The 20,553-nt window shown below is 40.4% G+C and overlaps 1 protein-coding gene across 4 annotated transcripts; it reads left to right on the forward strand.

Annotated features, from left to right (window-relative positions):
- The first annotated feature begins 691 nt into the window (after positions 1–691).
- Positions 692–19,655, forward strand: zbtb7a (zinc finger and BTB domain containing 7a). 4 transcript variants are annotated; one of them, XM_055218605.2, is made up of 5 exons: positions 971–1,203; positions 1,709–1,977; positions 8,536–9,069; positions 9,148–9,974; positions 12,846–19,655. In XM_055218605.2, exons 3-5 carry the CDS (start codon positions 8,614–8,616, stop codon positions 13,291–13,293), a joined length of 1,731 nt encoding a protein of 576 aa, XP_055074580.2. In that variant the 5' UTR covers positions 971–1,203; positions 1,709–1,977; positions 8,536–8,613; the 3' UTR covers positions 13,294–19,655. The 4 variants fall into 4 exon arrangements, with proteins under 4 accessions (XP_055074578.2, XP_055074580.2, XP_055074582.2 ...); XM_055218603.2 differs by lacking the exon at positions 1,709–1,977 and having other exon boundaries at positions 692–1,203; XM_055218607.2 differs by lacking the exons at positions 971–1,203; positions 1,709–1,977 and adding an exon at positions 2,114–2,340.
- The last annotated feature ends 898 nt before the right edge of the window (positions 19,656–20,553 follow it).

Below are 20,553 nucleotides of genomic sequence, written 5' to 3' on the forward strand. Positions count from 1 at the left end.
TATATATATATATATATATATATATATATATATATATATATATATATATATATATATATATATATATATATATATATATATAATTTATTTATTTATTTTAATATATTCTATATTATATATAATAAAAAAAAGATATATAAATAAAAAAATCTAACATGAATATATGTATGTGCACTGTAAAAAAATACTTTGCTGCCTTAAATTTTTTTGTTGGATCAACTTGGATTTACAAGTCATTTCAACTTACTATTATTTATCTTGACTAGAGATGAGTTGTTATAACTACAGGTGAGTTGTAATAACTTATAATATTAAGTTGACTTTTCTCAACTATATTTTATAAGTTGTGCCAACTCATCTCTGTTGACATGTAAATTTGAGTTGATTTAACAAAAAATTTTAAGGCAGCAAAGTATTTTTTACAGTGTGTGTGTGGTTAAATATGCACAATAATTACACACAGTACATACATATTATGCAAAAAATATCTTTTATTTTTTATGCGATTAATCTCGATTAATCTTTTCCCAGCCGTATTGCAAACTGCAACTAGATCAGCTCAACCAATTTGCTGTGTGAATTTTTCTTTCATAGCTGTCTCTATGTTGTGTTTTGCCAGGCTGACCTAACTGGTACGGTTTTGTAAAATATAAACATGTTTTGTCATTCTTAGATTTTAAATTTAGTCATTTAATAATAAATGTATTATATTTAGATGACTAAACCTGACACAAATATAGCTTAACATTATGTAAAGTCCTTCCAGTTGTGGTGTTTAAAACAAATATAAAAGAACCAGAGAAGCCAGTGTTTCACAGCACATGAAGTACGAATGGGTGAGTTGTCCTAAAACCAAGCTGGAGAGGCATGTTTTATATAATGTTTTTGCAATCACTGTTGAAAATATAGTTTGTTACTACTAAATGACTAATGTGCCTAAATATATTCTCAGATTTAATGCTGCTGCATTTAAGCGTAATTCAGTGACATACAAAATTACGCTCCTCTGCGTCCACTCCCTGTTTTATGGGAGAGTCCTCACTTGTATAGTCTCTCGCAGGGAGGTCATGTACGGTTCCTTTTTTGAGAAATGCTCAGTCGGGTAACAGGTAAACCAGTGAACGTGTCTCTTAAGTGGTGGATGGTGATCGATGTCTGTCCTGCTGATCGACTGTACTCATCGCCTTACTCAACATGATTTTGGTGAGTATGAAATATCAGTATGTTTATTTATTACAAAGTATTTACTTCTGGAGTTTGTTTCATAATGTGAGGTGAGAGAAAAGGTGTAAAAAACTAAAGTATACTGTCCCTTTTCACGGATGACCCCTTGAGAGTAGGTGCACTCTGTAAGCTGTATTAATCGGAGACAGTAGAGGGTGTGTGTGTGTGTATATGTGTTGCGGGGGGGACTGCTGGCAGACCCTGAGTGTCCTGGAATGTGCCATGGCTTGTTCTGGGGTGGGACTGCATGACCTCAGGCAATGGGATGGGTGGGTGCGACTGCATTCACACACACAGGGGAGAGTGTAGGACGGTTAACTTTTATAATTTGGGCACATGCACGCACCCAAATTACATTTGGGTAGAAGCTCTACAAATGAGGGCCAATTTTACCAGACACCCCTGTGAACGCTACCATTACATTTATGTGGTGAGTGATAGTGGCCACTACTGTACGATAACAGTCTTTTACTGTATTCCCCAGAGAGGAACAGAGGAGAGCAGAGCAGCATGGGGGAATGCTGTTTCTTTAAGAGAGAGAGGGAGTGCGAGCGAGTGAGAGAAAGGGAGGGACCTCTTTGCCCTCCAGAAACCAGGAAGGGAATTGAGTTGATCTGCTGGTGCTTGGTTAGCGCATACGGAGCTTTGAACAGCAGGGACAGCTAAGAGAGAGAGAGAGAGCAAGCTCCATAGAGGAGGAGAGAAGAGGAGGGCAGAGCTAACCCATAACAAGCACCACCACGGCCATCGCAGGTGAGCTTGCTCGTCCCCTGTGTTGTATGCCCAGGGCCTGTCGACCGAAGGCAGCAGGGCAGAGAAGGAAGGAATAAGGGAGGGGGGCAGAGAGGAGAGAGAGTGTGTGTGTGTGTAGGGGGTGGGAGGGGGCTCCTGTGCCAGTGAGAAATGATTCCTCTTTTTAATTTCGTTCTTCAAAACAACTGCTTTTCATCATTCGATCACTAGCATTGCTTTCATAAACTTTAATTCTTTCAGTTGCTAACTTTTTGTTGTTGTTTTGAGGACAGCCTTTGAGGGGTGTGTTCGGCGGGGGGGTTAGAAGAGTGAAGAAGGTAGTGCACTTGAAGGAAGGAACCGAAAATAATTCCATAGGACAAGGTACAGTGTGCGCACTAGGGTGCAGTTTTCTCGGTTGTCATTCGTTCAGAAAAGCACACAGGCTTATTTTCGGACTGATTTGAATTATGCTGGCAGTGTTTACTATTGTAAAGTAATACTTTGGGGGGGAAAGGCTCATTTGGGTCAAGTTTTTGCATAACGTGTGACAGTTTTGTTTGATGATGGTTTATGTGTTGTATTAGGATCCCATAATTTTTCATATGGACAGAGCTTTGTACTGCTTGTTGACTGGTCTGCACTTTTAATAACTGGCATCCTGCTAGCAATACACGGTAGTGTATTATTCAGCTCTGAATGCTTACGTTGAAGCAGGCTCTGAGATGTGGGGGTGGCAAGAGTAGACAGTTTGGGACTTGTAGTTCATAGCTGTGGCTTGGAAGCATGTATAGGAGCACTTAGGAACTTCACATCCCAGAGTGCTTTGCCCTTGGCCATACAGGAAAGGGAACAGCCGGTAGCCTATCGTTGTGGGGAGGTGTGGTGATTGAGCAGCCGGCAGGCCAATCGCAGATGGGGAAGTGAAGCCAGAGCAGTGGGCTGAAAATAGAGTGGGGGAGTTAGTAGGTGTCTGCCTGTGTGGGATCAGGCAAGGGCTTGCATGTGTAACTAGGGCTGCTTGGAAGTTTCCTGTCTCCAGTTGCTCCAGAGCAGGGCCCTGCCCAGACACAGAGGCAGGCAAGCAGGCAGGGGAAGACTGAGCTGACCCAGAGGGAAGTAAAATATTGGCTGGCCGGTAAGAGCTCTAAATGCACTCTCACTCTCTCTGCTGTCTGAGAATGGAAGAGCAGGATAGAGGGAAAATAATGAAATCTTAAAGGGGAAAAGAATGAGGGACTATGCTTGATTGAGTTTAGAGCACTTGACCCACTTGCAGATGGCACAGCGATGTAAAGCGGAGGACTGTTGTGTTGAGGTTAAGGTATGGCTTGGAAAGGTTCTATACTGTGAGATAATCTTATTTTACAAAACTCTGTTATTGTTTTTTGTTGTCGCCTAATACAACCTTTATAAATCTAAACGGTCATTTAAGGAGTTTAGTCACAAGTGTTTGATAAAAGATGGCTCGCTGGTTAGAAATGCTGACACCTCCGGTGGCCTATGAAACTATTTAAGATAACTTTAATTCACTTCAAAGACATCCTGCTCTATGAGATCTCCAAGAACATTGGGCTTTGGAAAGTTTTGCCTCTTCTACTGGCAGATCAAGTGCAGGCTGCTTTGCACCCTCTTTCTTTCTTATATTTTTTCCCTGGCAAGGGTCTTTATCAGGGTCTCATGACTTGTCAAATCAATAGCTTCCGTGTGTGTCCTGGGGTTAAAGGCGTTTCAGGAAACTGCAGTCTCTCTCTTTTTTTATTCAAAGATGTATGCAGATCGTTTCCAACCCATACTTGCTCAACTCGTTTTCACTAGTGCGGGTACAGGGAGGGCGTAAGGGGTATTTTTATTCACAGATGACGCCCAGTGTCTGAATAATGCACAGACAAGGCTCCTTGTCTCGCTGGGGTGAGGCCGTATTTTATTGTCTGTTGCTTGTTTAAGTGGCAAAGAGATTCGTACCCACTATAAACCAGTTAACCCTGTGTGAGGTTAAATGACCTGACAGGGTCATTTCAGGTCAGCTTTTATGACAAGGTGTGTGTGAACTTCATGGCACGTTGTGGGGTTGTGTCATGTTGTTTCACTGAATTTTAGCTCTTCTGTTCAATATGTGGAAAGTCATTTTTACAGTAATACATTACTAAATGTTATTATGTGTTCTGTGTGCATGTGTTGTTTGCTGCAGGTGTAGAAGCTGGGGGTAAAAGACATTACAGCAAATAATGTTTAAGTAAAGAGTGAGATTCTGGCTACAGTAATCTCCAAACTTTTTGAACTTTGAGTTCCCTCTTTTTTTTATAACATTTTGGGAAATAGTGCTTTGGTGGGCTGTTGTGAAGCATTTTGTAAGTGATCAAATGAAAGACTACGAAGATGAGAGATGGGCAGCCACAAGCTAGCGTCACTATCGGTAATCAGAGAGCTCATCTCATTATTCTCTCATTGCACTCTTTAAAGAGCTGTCTTCCACTTGTCCTTATCTGACAAGAGTCCGTCGACACGAAGAGTGAGGCCTTCTTTTTCGTTTCTTTAACAGTAATATGGAATCCAATTGCTCTAAGTTTATGCTTTCACCCCCATTCTCTATTGAGAAGCTCGACCTGGTGGAGGAGTCCTTGACATACTTACCTCGGTACGATCGTTCAGAGTTATGCTGTGAGGTAGAGCTAAAAAGAAATCATGAGTCGGTTGTCACGTCTTTTTGCCTCCTCAGCAGAGGCAGAAGAGGGAAGTGGAAGCTGTGGTGGACTGGTGATGGTGTGTGCAGTGCAGTGTCTGGGAGAGCTGGTCATCTGATAACAGAGCGGGTTCTGTTACACCATCACCAGAGTCACGCAGGAAGTCTCCTTCCGCCCAAACGACTGGGCTGCCGCAGCAGAGTTTGAAGCATGGGCTGTGGCCTCAGCACAAGGACACTGGAAGCGGTGGGGTAGCGCTGCCGACATTAGTCCATTTTGTTTTGCCATGTTAGTTCATGCTCTCCTTGGTTTTTGACTCGGGCACAGATTGTGCAAGACTTATAGAAGCTTTGGGCCACTCATAGACAGATGCAGGGAGTTAGGCCTGGAAAAGTTTGGTCAAACTTTGAAGGGGCGTCATGGCATTTTCACATGTGTTCACAAAGCTGCTACAAGTCTGGAAGGACTGTAGGCGTGTTGTTACATCGAAAAATTAGGTCTCCTGCAACATCTGCTTTACCTTTTGCCATTTATGCTGCCACTAGCTGATATACTTCTGAAACCAAGACCTTTGATTTTCAACCATAAAAGGAAACCCATTTCCTTGTACTGAACCATTTGTTGACCTCTATGACAAGGATTACTTTTATTTGCTGGTTTTGTAGAGAGAGGTTATGCATGGATTATTATCATGGGCTAAAAATTTGAGTTGTGTCGACTCACAAGTTTGCATTTGCTTTCAAGCAGCCTCACCCAATACCTTTCAGAGGACATTGTGAATACAAGTCTGGATTTTTGGCAGCCTATAGACATATCTCCAGTGAAACAGCCCAGCACCACAACTCCGTTTTATCAGTTTTTGCCCACTTCCTGCTTGTTCTTTTTGTAACCAATCAAGCTTCCCTAACCAACACTGGCAGTAGTGACTCATTTGCAGGGCCTTGTTTAAAATCCTGTCCTTCTTGGAACCAGACAGCCCCTCTCCATATTGTTTACCATTATCCGGTAATATCCTCTCGGCCTTGACCTTGAACCCTGTGGTGACTCCCCATCCCTCTCTCATGAGGCAGGAGGAGCTAATCACACATACTAAGTGGGTATATGTATGTTGAGGGATGTACTCTGTGCATCTTAACTCTCGTCTCTCTGTTCATAGAGCTCTTTTGTAGATGTTCCAAACTCTTGCTTTGAGCTTTTCAGAAATGAAGTAGTGTCAGTCATATACTGAAAAAGGTGAAATTATTAAAAAGCTACTGAAGCGTTTCAGAAAAAGTTTACCGTTTGTTTTAGTTTGTGTCATAAGGCAATTTGTGTACTAGACGTTTCATTTAGAGTCACACTTTTCTATGTGAGTATGTAGATTGTAGTTGCATGCAGTTGCATTCTAAGAATTTAATGACCAAACACAATAAATACTCTTGACACAATATGATTGACATTAGGTGCCTCATGATTCTTCATGAACAAATTTACTTTGTTTGCCATGTTAGGTCTAACTAGTTACACAACACTAAACGTCTGATTAACAGTTGTATCGCAATATGAAGCAGAAATGCGACTAGAAGGTAACTTTCATACCTAGCTAAATATAACTAACTCATTTAATTTCTATGCTAGTTTTCAATATTAACTGAAATGACTCAAGCAATAGAGATACTCTGTAAAGACGGTTTGACAGTCCCTGAAAGCTGCTCTTCACATTGCCTGGGAGGGGCTGTTAGCGGAGGGTGGGGGCCAGGGTGGGTATTCGCAGTAACTTGTGGTTTGACTTGCAAAGTAGCTGTGCGTGCGGCCAGCAGAAGAGGCCTGGAAATTAGACGTTGGGGCCGTTGCATGGCCCCTGTCACCCAGAGCCATGAATAAGTGATGTTGAATGTTGGGAGCTCTGCGAAGGTATCAGTATCAGGTTTGTTTGCACTGTTTCCTCTTTCTTTTAGCTTTGGCCTGGGTTTATTTAAGGACAGTGATGCTGCTTTACTGGTGCCTTGATGTCACCAACAAGCCAAAGAGCAGAGATCCAACTGATTTATATTACCAAACATACCCTTGCCCTCTCAAATTAATTAACTTTAGATTTTCAATTTACTTATTCAAATAAATGAAACAATAGGAAGGATAGCACCTATTCGTCAAGCAGATGGGGTTTCAGACTTTGTGCTCATCATGTGGCTCAAAGTTAAAGAACAAGATGGGCTTAAGCCATTGGCTTACAGGCATTATGTTCTTCTGACTTAAACAAGTCAAGACGTGGTCCAGTGGGGGACTATTATTTAAACGGCTTCACAGAGGTGTGCTGTATAGAAGTGTAGTATTTATAACAATTTCATCATATTCCAACAAAACACTGTTTTGCTATATGTGCTAAAGTCAGATAGAATATAGAAACGCACATAAGGAGAGGCTTAAATATCATTCACAGATAATCTAAGCAAGACTGGTAGTGTGGGTTGGTTGGTTAGCTGTTGTTGTTTTGCCTTCTTACTTTCTCTCTCGTGCTTCACCAACAGTGACCTGACTTTATGCCAGGTCTCTAGGTGTGGAAGGCGGCAGTTTTGTGAGAGTGTGAAAGAGAGCTAGCAGCCAGGTTGAGCAGGTCCTGCATACATACCAAGGGGCTTGATCTGAAAGAATGTCATTTGAATGCATTGCAGTTATTGAGTATAATCCCCCAGGTCTCAACCCCTGCTAGGTCACTTAAGCAGATGGAGGGGCGGGAGGTAGTTAGGCTGTTTGGCTTTCGTGTGTGAACGTGTGTTTTCCAGTGGACAAATCAAGAAAGGTTGCTTTCCAAAGCCCCGCTCCCTGTACTCTTACTGCAGTTGATCATTTTAATCTCCCCCCACACGTGATCAAGGGGACAGGCCTTTCCTGAAACTTGGCACACAGTGCAGGGTGGGGTAACCGGCTCAGACCGGATTGACAACCTCCCTATATAATACTGTTTCTTTGCAGCCCTGCATGTGTCCTCCTACTCTTCCTCCTACTTCTCTAGTGAGTTTTTTTTCCACTCCAGCCTGTACTTGGCAACCCCCTGCCCCCACCCTCCTTCCCTAGAAGCCATCAAACACACCACCGAGTACACATGATGCCCAGCTTTACACTATGCACCATGCATTCTCCCCAGCAGAGCTGCACTGTACAGATTCTCCTTCCCCACCGCCGTCATTCTCTGCATGTTTACCACCCTCTGACGTGTTATTTCAATTAAATTCCAAACCATGAAATCATTGCCGTAAAGTAGAAGGCTCTTCTGTGTCACGATAAAGTCGCAATGTAAAATATATAAAAATAACAGCAGCTTTTTCACAGCATCAGCAGAGGTGTTATACATAACTGTTGGACTGTGGGGTTTGTGTTTTACTGTTTGACAGTAAAACGAAGCATATTTTATTTTGGCATATTAATAAGTTAAGGTTATACTTAATATTTCAAGTAAAGATAACTTAATTTCATATATTAGTTTTATACATATACAATAGGTGTGTGTTTGTAACAGCACATACCGAAAAAGCACGTAGTTTACTAATAGCTTATGTCTTTATTCCCCTTATCAATCATCGAAAATATGTACTGTAGTAATAATATCTGTTTATTTGCATGACTAGCACACTGTGTATTTATTCTCATTAATGTTTTCAGAATAACTGGTTTAAACCAGTGGTCTTTCGCCTCTGTGTGTAGTTGCAACCGTTGGCCACTATCTGTTAGTCTTTGTGCCTCATTTGCATACAGGACTTGGTAATTCTACCTTGGATGGTAATAAAGTGGAAAGAAAAAACACTAAAAATTGCAAAAGCACTTGTGTCTCACATAGTGTTTTGTAAATTAGGCATTAATATGACCATGGTATTTTTAACACCTGTTCACCTGTTATTACTATTTGTAATATTTACAGACAGGCAAACGGGCAGACGGCAGGACGGACGGACGAGCGGCGGCTGCGATTGGCGGCTCGGCGGCAGCCTGGTGGAAAATGTCGTCTGGAGCTGGTGGGCGGGGAAGATGGCATGGGAGGACATGCGGGGGTGCAGGCGAGGTGGAAGAAGGCCCAGTCGGTATCCCTTTTCCAGAGCACAGTGCTGATCTGCTGGGCAGTCTCAACCAACAAAGGCATAGTGGATTTCTGTGTGATGTACTGCTAGTCGCACAGGAGAGAGAATTCCCTGCCCACCGCTCTGTGTTGGCTTCCTGTAGCACCTACTTCCACAAGCTTTTCACCTCAAGTCTGGCTGAACGACAGAGAGTCTATGAGCTAGACTTTGTGCGGCCTGAGACGCTGGCTGCTCTCTTGGACTTTGCCTACACGGCCACACTCACAGTCAGCCGCAACAGTGTGGTTGACATCCTAAGTGCTGCCCGTGTGCTGGAGATCTCACCCGTCCAAGAAGTCTGCACACACCTGCTGGACACCAAAGTGCTCTCCCCGCCGGTAACCTATAATTTTGATTTTAATATGTTCGTTTTATTTTAATAATGATGTTGTAGTAAATACAATTTCTTTTTGCAGGCGGGCAGTGAGCAAGAAGACGAGGAAGTAGAGGAGCGAGGGAAAAATGGAAAAGAGCAGGGCATCCGGCTGCGTGCCCGGGAGTACCTGGAGTTCTTCCAAAGGGGGGAGCATTGGGGTAGCAGCTGCAGCACGCCAGAGCTCAGGGACCTGCCCGCACACCTGCACTTTAGGCAACGGAATGGCACTGACAGCAATGGAACGCCCACCGGCCCTGCTGACTACTACTCCCCACTTGCCCATGCCCTAGCGCAGCCACATCGCGACGCTGAACATGATGTCGATGAGGAGCGCCAGAATGGAGCTTTGGCTCTTGCTCGAGGAAAAGGTGCTGAAGCTTTGATGCCCTTTTATGCCCCTACTCAGAATGGACATTTCTACCTCCATCAGGCGGAGCCCAAATCAGAAAGAGAGTTGGATGTAGCGGGTGAACGGGAGCAAGGCTCGGCCACTGCTTTGCTACAACATATGATGGAGCAGAAAAGGGAACAGGCCATGGCAGGTGGGGGTGAGAAGGACAGGCCGGAGAGTGAAGAGCCGGATGTCGAGTTTTACTTGAAGTACTTTAGTACACAGCAAGAGGAGGGCAACAGTGCCCCAATGTCACCTAGTCTTCTACAACTGTGGCCAACGAGGAGCAGCGGAGGTGGGAACCAAGCAAGTGGAGCAGGTAACAGTGGTGAAAAGAAGATGCGCTCTAAGGCCTACCAGAAGTGCCCCATTTGCGCCAAGGTCATCCAGGGTGCAGGCAAGCTTCCACGCCACATCCGTACACACACAGGAGAAAAGCCCTACGAATGCGCTATCTGCAAAGTGCGATTCACCAGGTAAGCAATAGAGTTTGTTTTTATATTATGGAAATTTGTAGATTAAGATAACTTAGTTTCTTTATGTTAGCAAAGGTGATTAAAAGAGAGCAAAAATGCTAATATGGCATTTGTAAGGTATTCAGTATATAAAAAAGACATTAAGCAATAAAGCAGCATTTTATGTCTGCATGACAAAGTCCTGGAATTTTAACGAGGGGGTCCAATAAAAATGGGTTGTGGTAGCACAGCCTGCTGACTGTTATCAGGGAAAAGACTGTTATACAACTCTCCATGCCGATATTGAAAGGGATTACGGCATGGTGGCCTATCTACACTAGCAAAATCAGTTGAACATGTGACCCTTTATGCTATGTTAATTATTGCCCCTGGCACATACAGACCCTTGTTCAGAAAACTAGCTGATCGAAACTACCATGTTACAACACAGAATCTCTGTTAGCAAGCTACTAGCGTGTCTTACTCTGCCCTTAAGTGCATCACCTCTTCCATGAAACCATTGCCTTAATGAATTAATCAGGAGACACGCATCGGAAATAGACACTGCACTGAAAATATCCAGCACCCTATTTGCGTAGGGAATAGGGATGGATCTAAATCTGCCATCTAAATACGCCACCTATTGGGAAGGGGTACTGTAACCTTAATCCTGTTAGATCAAGGTTAAAAGTGTGCCTCACTTACAATGCAATAAATCAATCCAGTCTTTTAAATAATTCATTTGTCTGCGCCCCACTCTGTTACATTGCATGTATGTGTGTCAACACACGTTTTATCACTTGTTTATATGTATACATTACGCCTTTTCCGTGAATGCAGGCGTGAAATAAAGGGAAGGTTGGAAAGTTATAAGTGAAAGAGTCTCCATGTGCGTACATATATTTAAAACACAAGCAGGTATCGAATTTATACACGTCTGTGTTTACATACTCAGGTGTGTATGTGTGTGTGTGAACAAGTGTGCACTGTCTTGGACAGGTCAACCAATCTAGTATGTTTAGCTGTACTCTGCCCTAGTCACAAGCTTTGGGGGAGGGATGAGAGGGGTAAGCTGAGAGCAGATTCTTACAACAAGAAGGTCTTGCATTTGACACCACGCTTATAGCTATGCCGTCTCTTGTTAAAGAAATGCTCCTCTTTGACTATTCAGACTTATTTAGACTCATTTGCCTCAAGTGGTTAAGTCAGTAACTTGTAATAATGGACACCAAACAATTCAATGAGTTACTAGTTTTCGCTTAGATGTATATTTGGAGAATATGGAGAATTCACAATTGTTGCTACTGTATAGTTTCGTTGCGGCTTTGAAGAAGGACCATTAAGGAAAGGCATTAAAGGTTAAACCACATTCTTTTAAACCTGTTCCTCAACCCAGCACACCTTTTCGATCTCACATTGGTTCTTTTCCATAAACGCTCACCTTATTTAACCTCGGTTACCTATGAAAATTGGCATTGTGCTCTTACGAAACATTGGCCTGTTTAAATCAGTTCTTTTGGGAGACTCAGGGTCCGCAATGACTCTGAACTGAACATTGAGCCCTTCAGTGCCTCATTGGCCTAAAAAGAAATTATGGCGATAAAGCTGTGAGCTTTATTGCTCTCTTCCCTCGTATGACCTTGGGTGAAAAAACAAATGATAAATAAACTTGGCTTAACTCCTGAAAGTGAAGATAAGGGGTTTAGAGAGAATACACGTCTTTGCTGTGTAAGAACACAGAAATTGTATATTATTTACCTCTTTAGAATTGTTTTTATACTTTATGTAATGTGTGTATGCCTGCCCTTGCTATGTGACTGTGTCTTGTAATTCAACATCAGGCCATAGTTAACTGACTCAACCCAACATTAGAGGTTTAAACGCCTCTGTGGGACATCAAGTAATGTGGAAATAAAAAACAATTATAGGTGTATTAAATTAAATATCAGTTCAGTATGTCATGGTATTGTTTTGCTAATCTCTTAACCTTACATTGCTGTTAAATCCTTTAGGGGCGGTTTCCCGGACAGGGTTTAGATTAAGCTAGGACTAGGATTTAGTTATATTATGACATATAAGTTGTTTTTACAAACATACCTTGCAAAAAAACTTGGATCTTGAGACAAAACAATGGCACTGATATATATTTAAGCTATGCTAGTGCACTGCAAAAAATGATTTTCAAGAAAAAAAATCATAGTATTTTTATCTTGTTTTCAGCAAAAATATAAAAAAATTCTTAAATCAAGAAGTATCTTCTTGATAAGCAAAACGACCCAAGAAAATAAGTCTAGTTTTTAGAACAAAAATATCAAATTTAAGTGATTCTGTGCATAAAACAAGCAAAACATCTGCCAATGGGGAAAGCAAATTTTTCTTGACTTTTTTTAAACACTAAAATTAAAGTTTTTTGCTTACCCCATTGGCAGATTTTTTTGCTTGTTTTATGCACAAAATCACTTAAATTTGATATTTTTAGTCTAAGAACTAGAGTTATTTGCTTATCAAGAAAAAGCATGTTAATTTAAGAATTTTTAGATATTTTTACTGAAAACAAGACAAAAATACTAAGAATTTTTTTTCTTGAAAAACATTTTTTGCAGTGTGCAAGCTGTTTTCAGTTAAGACAACTCAAACATACATTTTACACTGAATAAATTGACTTTCTTACTTTTCTTACTTGTCTTGTCAAAATATCTGTCAATGGGATGATAATTTTTTTCTTGAATTAAGTGTTTAAGAAAAAAGTTAACTTTAAGATTTTTTTTAAGGTGAACACCACCTTAACACCAGAAAGTCATTTTTTGCAGTATAGTCTGTCTGAGACAGTAGCTCATCTGCAGTGTTAAAATGCTTTTCTGCATTCTGTAAGTTCTCTATGCTTTCTTTCAGGCAGGACAAGCTAAAGGTTCATATGCGCAAGCATACAGGAGAGAAGCCTTACCTCTGTACCCAGTGTGGTGCAGCCTTCGCCCATAACTACGACTTGAAGAATCACATGCGTGTGCACACAGGCTTACGTCCCTACCAGTGCTCCAGCTGTTTTAAAACCTTTGTGCGCTCAGACCACCTCCACCGTCATCTCAAGAAAGACGGCTGCAACGGCATCCCATCCCGACGTGGCCGAAAGCCGCGCATACGAGATCCCGAGCTCTTGGAAGGTCCTCTGGAACTCCACGGAGCCGACGCGGACATCGAGAGAGGGCAACAGAATCCGGACGGGGACAGCGGAACATCGGTCATGGAGGAAAATCACGGTAGTCGCGTGCACAGTCCAGTTCCTGATGGGGAAGGTAGTGAAGATTTGAGCTTGGGACAAAGGGACTCCTTAACTACGTAAATTAGACTTGATCGGAGAGGGCTTTACTCGAAAACCAGAGGAAGAATACAATGGGAAAAACTAAAAAACTTTTAAGCTACATGGTCCTCTAAAAAACCAAATCAGGGTGTGACACAAATCTAATTTCTTAGTTTTTCTTTATTCTGTTTTTTATTTTATAGATTTCGCATTCCATATAGAGACTTAACTTCCAAGTTACTGGTCTTTTGAAAGAGCGAAGAGCACTTCAAATCACTCACCCGTGCAGTCACCACCTTTCTGGGTCTTTTTGTTGGTAACATTGGCAAAATGGTTTAGCCATGTGTGTACGAGAAAAAGCTACTATGCAGTTTAAACAAGTTCCTCATCTCTGGGTCGCATCTACAAGGCCTTGACTTAAAAAAGTAGGGTGTCAAACACCTGGCTGGCTGCTGCTTCAACAGGTTAGCTATGAATGGTCTAAGATGAGATCAAGATCTCTTTTTTTTAATGCAAAGCGCAACATGTACATACACTATGAAAAAAATTATATTGTCTCAGATTGCAAAATATGCAATTTTCTGATGCAGCACCTTTTTACTAAATGTTCCAGAAAGAATCAGACAGGGGTTTGATTTAAAGTGTTACTTTCTCTATAAGAGTTTCTTTTTTTGTGAGAATTCTTCTTTATGTGGTTTAAAAAAGTTAACTTAAGTCGAATCCACATATAGGGGACCTCATATGTTTTTGGCGGAGAGAGGATAAGAGAAGGGATGAGGTCCTGTGTTTCTAAAGCACTACCTTTATCCGATCGCCACTGGGCACAATCATGTAAATCTTACCTCTCACAGGCCTGCGTTTCCTTCTTAGCAGTCTTACTTGCATTATATTCTGTCTTATTTTGGGATTGTCTTAATATTTTGTCATCGTTGACGTTGATTCTTTTGGGTACTTGACACTTTACATTTGTATACGTGTGTATATATTAGGTTGTAATGTTATGAAACCCTTTATAAGATATATATTTCAGATAGATAGGGTTACAGCTTCCTTTAGCTTCACTCCAGGTTTTTCAGTGAGTTCGGTTTGCAGGTGCGATACGCTTTGTGATGTTTTAGAGCACTATAATCGAGAAACACGTTTTTCCTAAACTGCACTTAATGGAACCCAGAAGTTTCCACCCAAAGTATGAATTGTGACAAAAGTGCTTCGGTTTGAATGGTTGAGGAGAAGAGTGAAACAGTATGCAATGGGGAGTGAGGGCGCCACTGTTACGCAAACAGTTGGGAAACAACCTAAGCAGGGAATCTTTTATTTGTTTGTTTGTTTTAACAGGAAAAGGAGAGACGAGCACCTTTTAATGCATTTGCACAGCTTTAACTAAAGATATCCGAGAGAGAAATATCTATTAGAGGCAGTTTTGGTTGGGAAGATATAAAGTGCTTATTAATTATTTTTTGTCCAAGGGACCACAAACTGAACTGATAAGATGAGCAATAAACTAATGTCCGAAATGTAAGCTTAAATATGCACACAGCTGTAGCTTAGTTAAAAGTGAGGGTCCAGTTTTTAGGGCTTGAAAAACTAACATTAATGCAATGTATGGGATCAAATATAGATTGCAAAGAATTTGGTAGAAAGTGACCAGAGGTCTTAACTTATAAAGTAAAATGTGCTTCCTTGTACGGGTAGTAAGATAACTTAATGTGGGGCTGATCAAGACTGAGCTCTACCCCAAAGTCAGGACATATATGAGGCCATGGCTTGACTAAAGTGCTGCTTATGAAGTTGGCAGATCCTAAAAGCTGGGTGTTCTTTATCATGCCAGGTTGTTCGAAAGGATATCACCGTATACGGTGGAACTGGATGTGCATTTTTGTTGTTCCGTGGTGAATGAGAAAGAGGATGCAATTTTCGGTATTGTTCCTTTTGCGGTGCTATACCCTTGTCTTTTGCACCTTAATGAGAAAGAAGCAAGATTTGAATGCACTTTGTTACTGAGAAGGGCACTTTTTAGTCAAAAGAAACGGGTACTTTGAAACAAAAAAGCAAATGTGCTAAAAAAAAAGGATCATCCAAGTGGTGATGCTTTTTTGTTCGTTCGTGTTGCTTTTAAGTCTTGACATCGAGCTGCCAAAACAGTGCACAGTCACTTGAGAAAAGCAGAGGCGTGGGTGAAGATATTTTGTTGTTGGTTGGATGAGATGTTAACGTTAAAAAAATAAAGAGTAAATACCTATCTATTTATGTATACAGCTAATCAATAAATGCACTTAAAAAGTAATAAAAAGGTTCTCTATTTTGTCGAAGAGTAGCAAAGATGTGGCAGTTTGTAAGCCAGGGTTTACAGCTACGTACTCAAATTAAACTGTTACGTTTCGGTCAGTCCCTGAAAAGTTATGTTGGTCAAACTAGTGTTCACCTTAAGCTAGAAGTATAGTCCAGTTTTTACGCATACGCGAGGATCCGCGCAGTGCGCGTGACGCAGATTTCATCATCAGAATAGTACGCGCGCACAGTCAAATTTTTGTAACCTACTTTGTATGCGTATGTAACGTATGCACGTACAAAAGAATGTAGTGTCTATCCCAGGAGAGCGTCTATACTTTCAGGTACACATCAAATAAACTATACTTGCAAGGCTGTGCGTTCGACCGTTCGCGTACACGTAAAAAACAGACTACTCCAGGCTTTAGAGTTGTTGTGAAATGCCGAGCTTTGAGCATCACACTGTTGTTACTTACAAAATATGTGTTTGTGTGACTGGATGACGTAGCAGAAGTAATCTGAAAATTCCAGCGTGTGTTGTTTCCCCAAAACACACTTGATTAATAACACATCGCATGCCTGCTTGGGTTTGTGTAACACACTGACCTAGACCGTCTCGTGCACACTTATCAACCTTCTTTCACTCACAGCCTGCGATCATCCAATACGAAGTAGCTTTCAAATTTGTTTTTGAGGATGTTTTGTACCTTTGTCGTGACCCAAACCCATCCTCCCTCATTACGGAAGCAGAAGTTGGAGTAAAATTAGTTTGGACGAAAACCTACTTGAGTTCCCTCTATGTTTTTATTGTAATTATTTTTGTGATCTTTAGTGTGAGAAAGTTTTCAACTTGCTATGCTTTCTATTTGTTCTATTGTAAAAATGTGTTGCTGCAGATTGTTTTTCTAGCAAAGATAATGCTAGCCGTCTGGCTGGGGTTTAGCGGTAGGAGTCAAGGTTAAATGGTGGTAGATATTGGGTGGGAGGGTGTTGGGGGTACAAAGCCTGATAGCACTGGAAATGGTGCTTTAGCCGAGAAAGAGTTTTTTTGCACTAAAAGTCGCTTATGTCCTTGGAGGGGGGAGAGCTTTGACAGACAAGACCTTTGAATTTCTTTGAACGCACAGCCTATTTAATCTCCACCACCCACAATTTACATCTGTAGTTAACCATTTGAAAATCTAAGTAGGGAAATACTTTGTTTTTTTGGAAGTTTTCGAGACTATTATTTGGCATAAAATGCCCTTCTGAACCTTTATTTATTTTAATGTTAAACAATTCCTTAGATCGAAGTAGATGAAGAATCCACAACAACCAAGCAACAATATTCACAGAATGGTTTATATCCAGGATCTTAAGCATGTAGGTCTACGTAGCATTTTGGTGGAGCTATAAAGGTCTTTGTAAGTTCAGAGGGACTTATTGGCTTTCTCTGGGGGTGCGTACACTTCGTTCAACGGTCCCAAAAAGGAGTTCAGGGGCAGGGTCCTAAAGCTTGACAAGTGGAAAAGGGTTGTGGAGAGAATGTGCCTTAACATAACATGAGATTGGGAGGAAATCATGGCTTCCATTCCAGCTTTCCAAATTATTCTTGAATTTTTGTGTCGGTTAAATATGTTTTATTGAGGACATTATATGAACCAAAAGGGTGTTTGTCCAGAGCTTGTCTAATACACCTCAACTTGTAAATATAAACCAATAGTTCAAATTATGCATTGGGAAATGTTGACTGCGGTGTAAGCTTAAGGAGATTCATTCATCTTTACTTCCATTTTGCGCTGTTTATTGCTTCCGCCCCAATGATAACTCCACTGACAGACACTACACAGAGAAAGTGTAATCCAAACCCATTTAAAGTACTTCAGAAGCTCTGCATATGTAATATCCAAATCTTAATCTATTTTGTGTGTTTGTTTGTTTAACTTATTGGACAGGAGTCCAAACGCGTTAAGGATTACAATGACGACTGTAATAATCATCGAAGATAATTTGATCAACAGATGGTTGCTTTCGTAGATGTTCTGTCTGGGTTGAAGCACAACTAGCTGAGGACGACATGATGCATGGCTAGATTCGCACAGTTGTTCTCACCTGACCCACTGCTGTCTGATGCCCAGCAGGCACTTTGCACAAGGAGTGGCTTGTGGGCAGTGGGTACTAGTTTGCACAGTTTGGGATGGGTGGGTGACATTTTTTGTGCAGGTTGGGCAGGGGAACAGGTCTTAAATAGGGCTTGGGTGAGCCACGTCAGGTATTGCTGTGCCATTATGTGTGTACCTAAGGAATTATAGCCATCTAAGTCTCTGACTGCCTCAGCTGGTTATGTTTCACCGATCAAGGAGATCTTCCGGAGAACAAATGTCAGCGTGTGTGGTCGGAGGAGGCAGGGGGATTTGGGGGATTATGGGCCATCATCTATGCTTCTCAGGTTAAATATCAGTCCATGTCCATTTCTGTTCTTTGGTTTAGGCTCAAATTTTGCCTTTCTGTGTAATCAAAGCTTTATTGTACTTTTATAGTACACAAACTAAATATATGCGTTTTGAAGATTCTATATCAAAAGCCAACTACCCTTGTGACCACAGCACCCTCATTCTTTGCTTAATAACTGTATATTCATGTCTAGCATATTAAAGAATTGCAAATGTTAAGTTCAGTTTATGGACGTTTAAACATTCGAGAAATGTGTGGGCTTCAGAATGAAGCCAAGACAGCAGTGAATTGTGGGACCGGAGACATTAACGTCTGAGGTCTTCAAAAAGTCAAGGATGCATTCCATAACTTTCTCATAACCGTAATAGCTGTTAGAACGAACGGATGCAGGTAGAAGGAAAAGAGATGGGTTTCAAGTCTTAAAGGACTTTTTTTAACGGTTGGTTTCTTTATTCCTCTATGCAGAATGTCCAGAGAAGGGAATGTGTTGGGCTTTAAAAAGCCATAAAGCTGATTGCAGTTCTGTGATTGTAACAAAAAAGCACTTTGCGAAAGGCCATCCAGAATATTTTGTGCTGTCTTCTTTGATTATTACCGTTGTTGTTTTTATTGTTGTTTTTTTTCTCTTGTTGATGCGTTTTTGTTATCTCATTGTGGATGTATTGATTTATTTAAATGCAAATACTACATGAAAACAAAAGAAACTTGAATATGCGAAATATTTGGGTTGAAGTCCATATGATCTGCCGCCCTATACCACATACATCTCTGGATAGACAAAGCAAAACAAGGAATGACATGTTGTCATAAATGTTTTCCTTTTAACATGTTTCCACCTGTAAACCCACGTAATGATAAAAAGAGTTAAGGTATAAAATCTTCCTGGATTTTTTAATGTTCTGCAAAATGCATCATAGACATAGAATTTCTAAGAATGTAAAGCTAGGTTATTGGTATTGTTGGGGCCTACCTATCCTGAACGATATTAACACACATTAAACGCCTACAGATATTTAACTTCCTATTTAATCCAACCTTTCAAGGCAGTAAGGTTGGACAATATGAAAATGTCTTGCATTTGGGAGAGATATAGTTTCCTTCTAAGTTGTTAAATGGTAATTCCACTGTCATAATGTATTTTCCACACTGCATGATGTTGTTTTTTTAATTGTTTCCTTTCTTTCCAGTTTATAAGGGACTCATTACATGCTATATTCCAAGCTAACGTCTCTTGTACATTTCACGCATCAAATCTGTATGAATAATTTATCGAGTGAGTAATCAGCTGGATGGATGCAACAATAATTCATTTTTAGGCTTTGAGGGCACTTTTAACACTTGCGTAGACTTTGGGGCGGCAGAAAATTCCCAGTGTCTCAGGCTTGGACAGCAGAAACCCTATTCTATTTTTTGGTTAAATCAAGTCCTGTTCCTTTCCATTGTCTTTCAGTGTGTGTTGAAGCTATACAGATGTTTTGGAGAATTTGGGAGAATTTGCACTTTTGGCGATGAAAAGAATTTGTATTGTATATGAGACCACTAAATCTACATCGTCTAAATCAAACAATTCCATCTTGTTTTTCTTTGTCATTTTATTCTATTTTTTTCTTTTCGTTTTGTTTTTATTTTTACAAGATATATCCAAAAATGTCTGACGTTTAAAAAATAAGACATTTCTATTAAAAACAGAATGTTTACGACCACTCTGTCTTTGTATTTCTTCTAAAGTAGTTGTATTTTCAAAGTGTTTTTTCACCTTTTATTTATTCCACAAAAATCTAATACAGGGTTTACGAAGATAAATGCAGACAGTAGTATATGACACATGGCAGTTATCATGGCACAATTACCATTTTGGATGACATTTAGAAATATTCCCTTACGAAAATTAACCATGCTTTTATTGTGATAAAAGTGGTGTATTGATTACTATCAGCAAAACCTTGGTTTTACTACACTAACCATTGTTTACCTATGGTTTTTGAAAACCATGGTTGTCAAAACCATGTTTTTTTGTGGTTACCATGGTTTTACTACAGTAACCATGTTTTTTTGTTTTAACTGTAGTAAAACCATTGTTCATTTTCATAAGGGATTACTGTAAACTTCTAACATGGCAATTCCTAACATGTTTAGTCATAAAAATAGGACATTTTTTAAAATATTTTAACTAATGCATTAGATGCACAATTACACTGAATGTTGCTCAAATGTAATCATGGGCTTTACCCTTATTTTATATTATTCGTGTAACAAGTAGGCAGCCTATTATTAAATAAAAAACACAGATTTCAAATGATTTTTGTCCAATAAAACATTTCTAACATACTTAGTGAAGATTTAAGTTTAATTACGTGTAGCAAGTTAAACTAATCTTGTCAGTGCTTACCTTTTATTAGTTACTTAGATGCGCCTGCACGTTTGTATAAAGATGATGTTTGAGTATTGATTAAATTGATAATAAATCGTACATGTACATTTCGACGCTAATTAACGGTCATTCGCGCCAATTATGGAAGAGGGCGGAGCATATGACCTCTGACGTGTGTGGCTACAGAATGACGAGTTTGGGCCTGGCTGCCTAAAAGTATGTTCTGTTTT

Source organism: Misgurnus anguillicaudatus, chromosome 23 (genome assembly GCF_027580225.2).
Source record: "Misgurnus anguillicaudatus chromosome 23, ASM2758022v2, whole genome shotgun sequence".
Lineage (NCBI taxonomy): Eukaryota > Metazoa > Chordata > Actinopteri > Cypriniformes > Cobitidae > Misgurnus > Misgurnus anguillicaudatus.

Coding starts and splice junctions, on each gene's coding strand:
- zbtb7a (XM_055218603.2), top strand. Junction 9,070..9,147: donor CCAAAGTGCTCTCCCCGCCG/GTAACCTATAAT, acceptor TTCTTTTTGCAG/GCGGGCAGTGAGCAAGAAGA. Junction 9,975..12,845: donor TGCAAAGTGCGATTCACCAG/GTAAGCAATAGA, acceptor GCTTTCTTTCAG/GCAGGACAAGCTAAAGGTTC.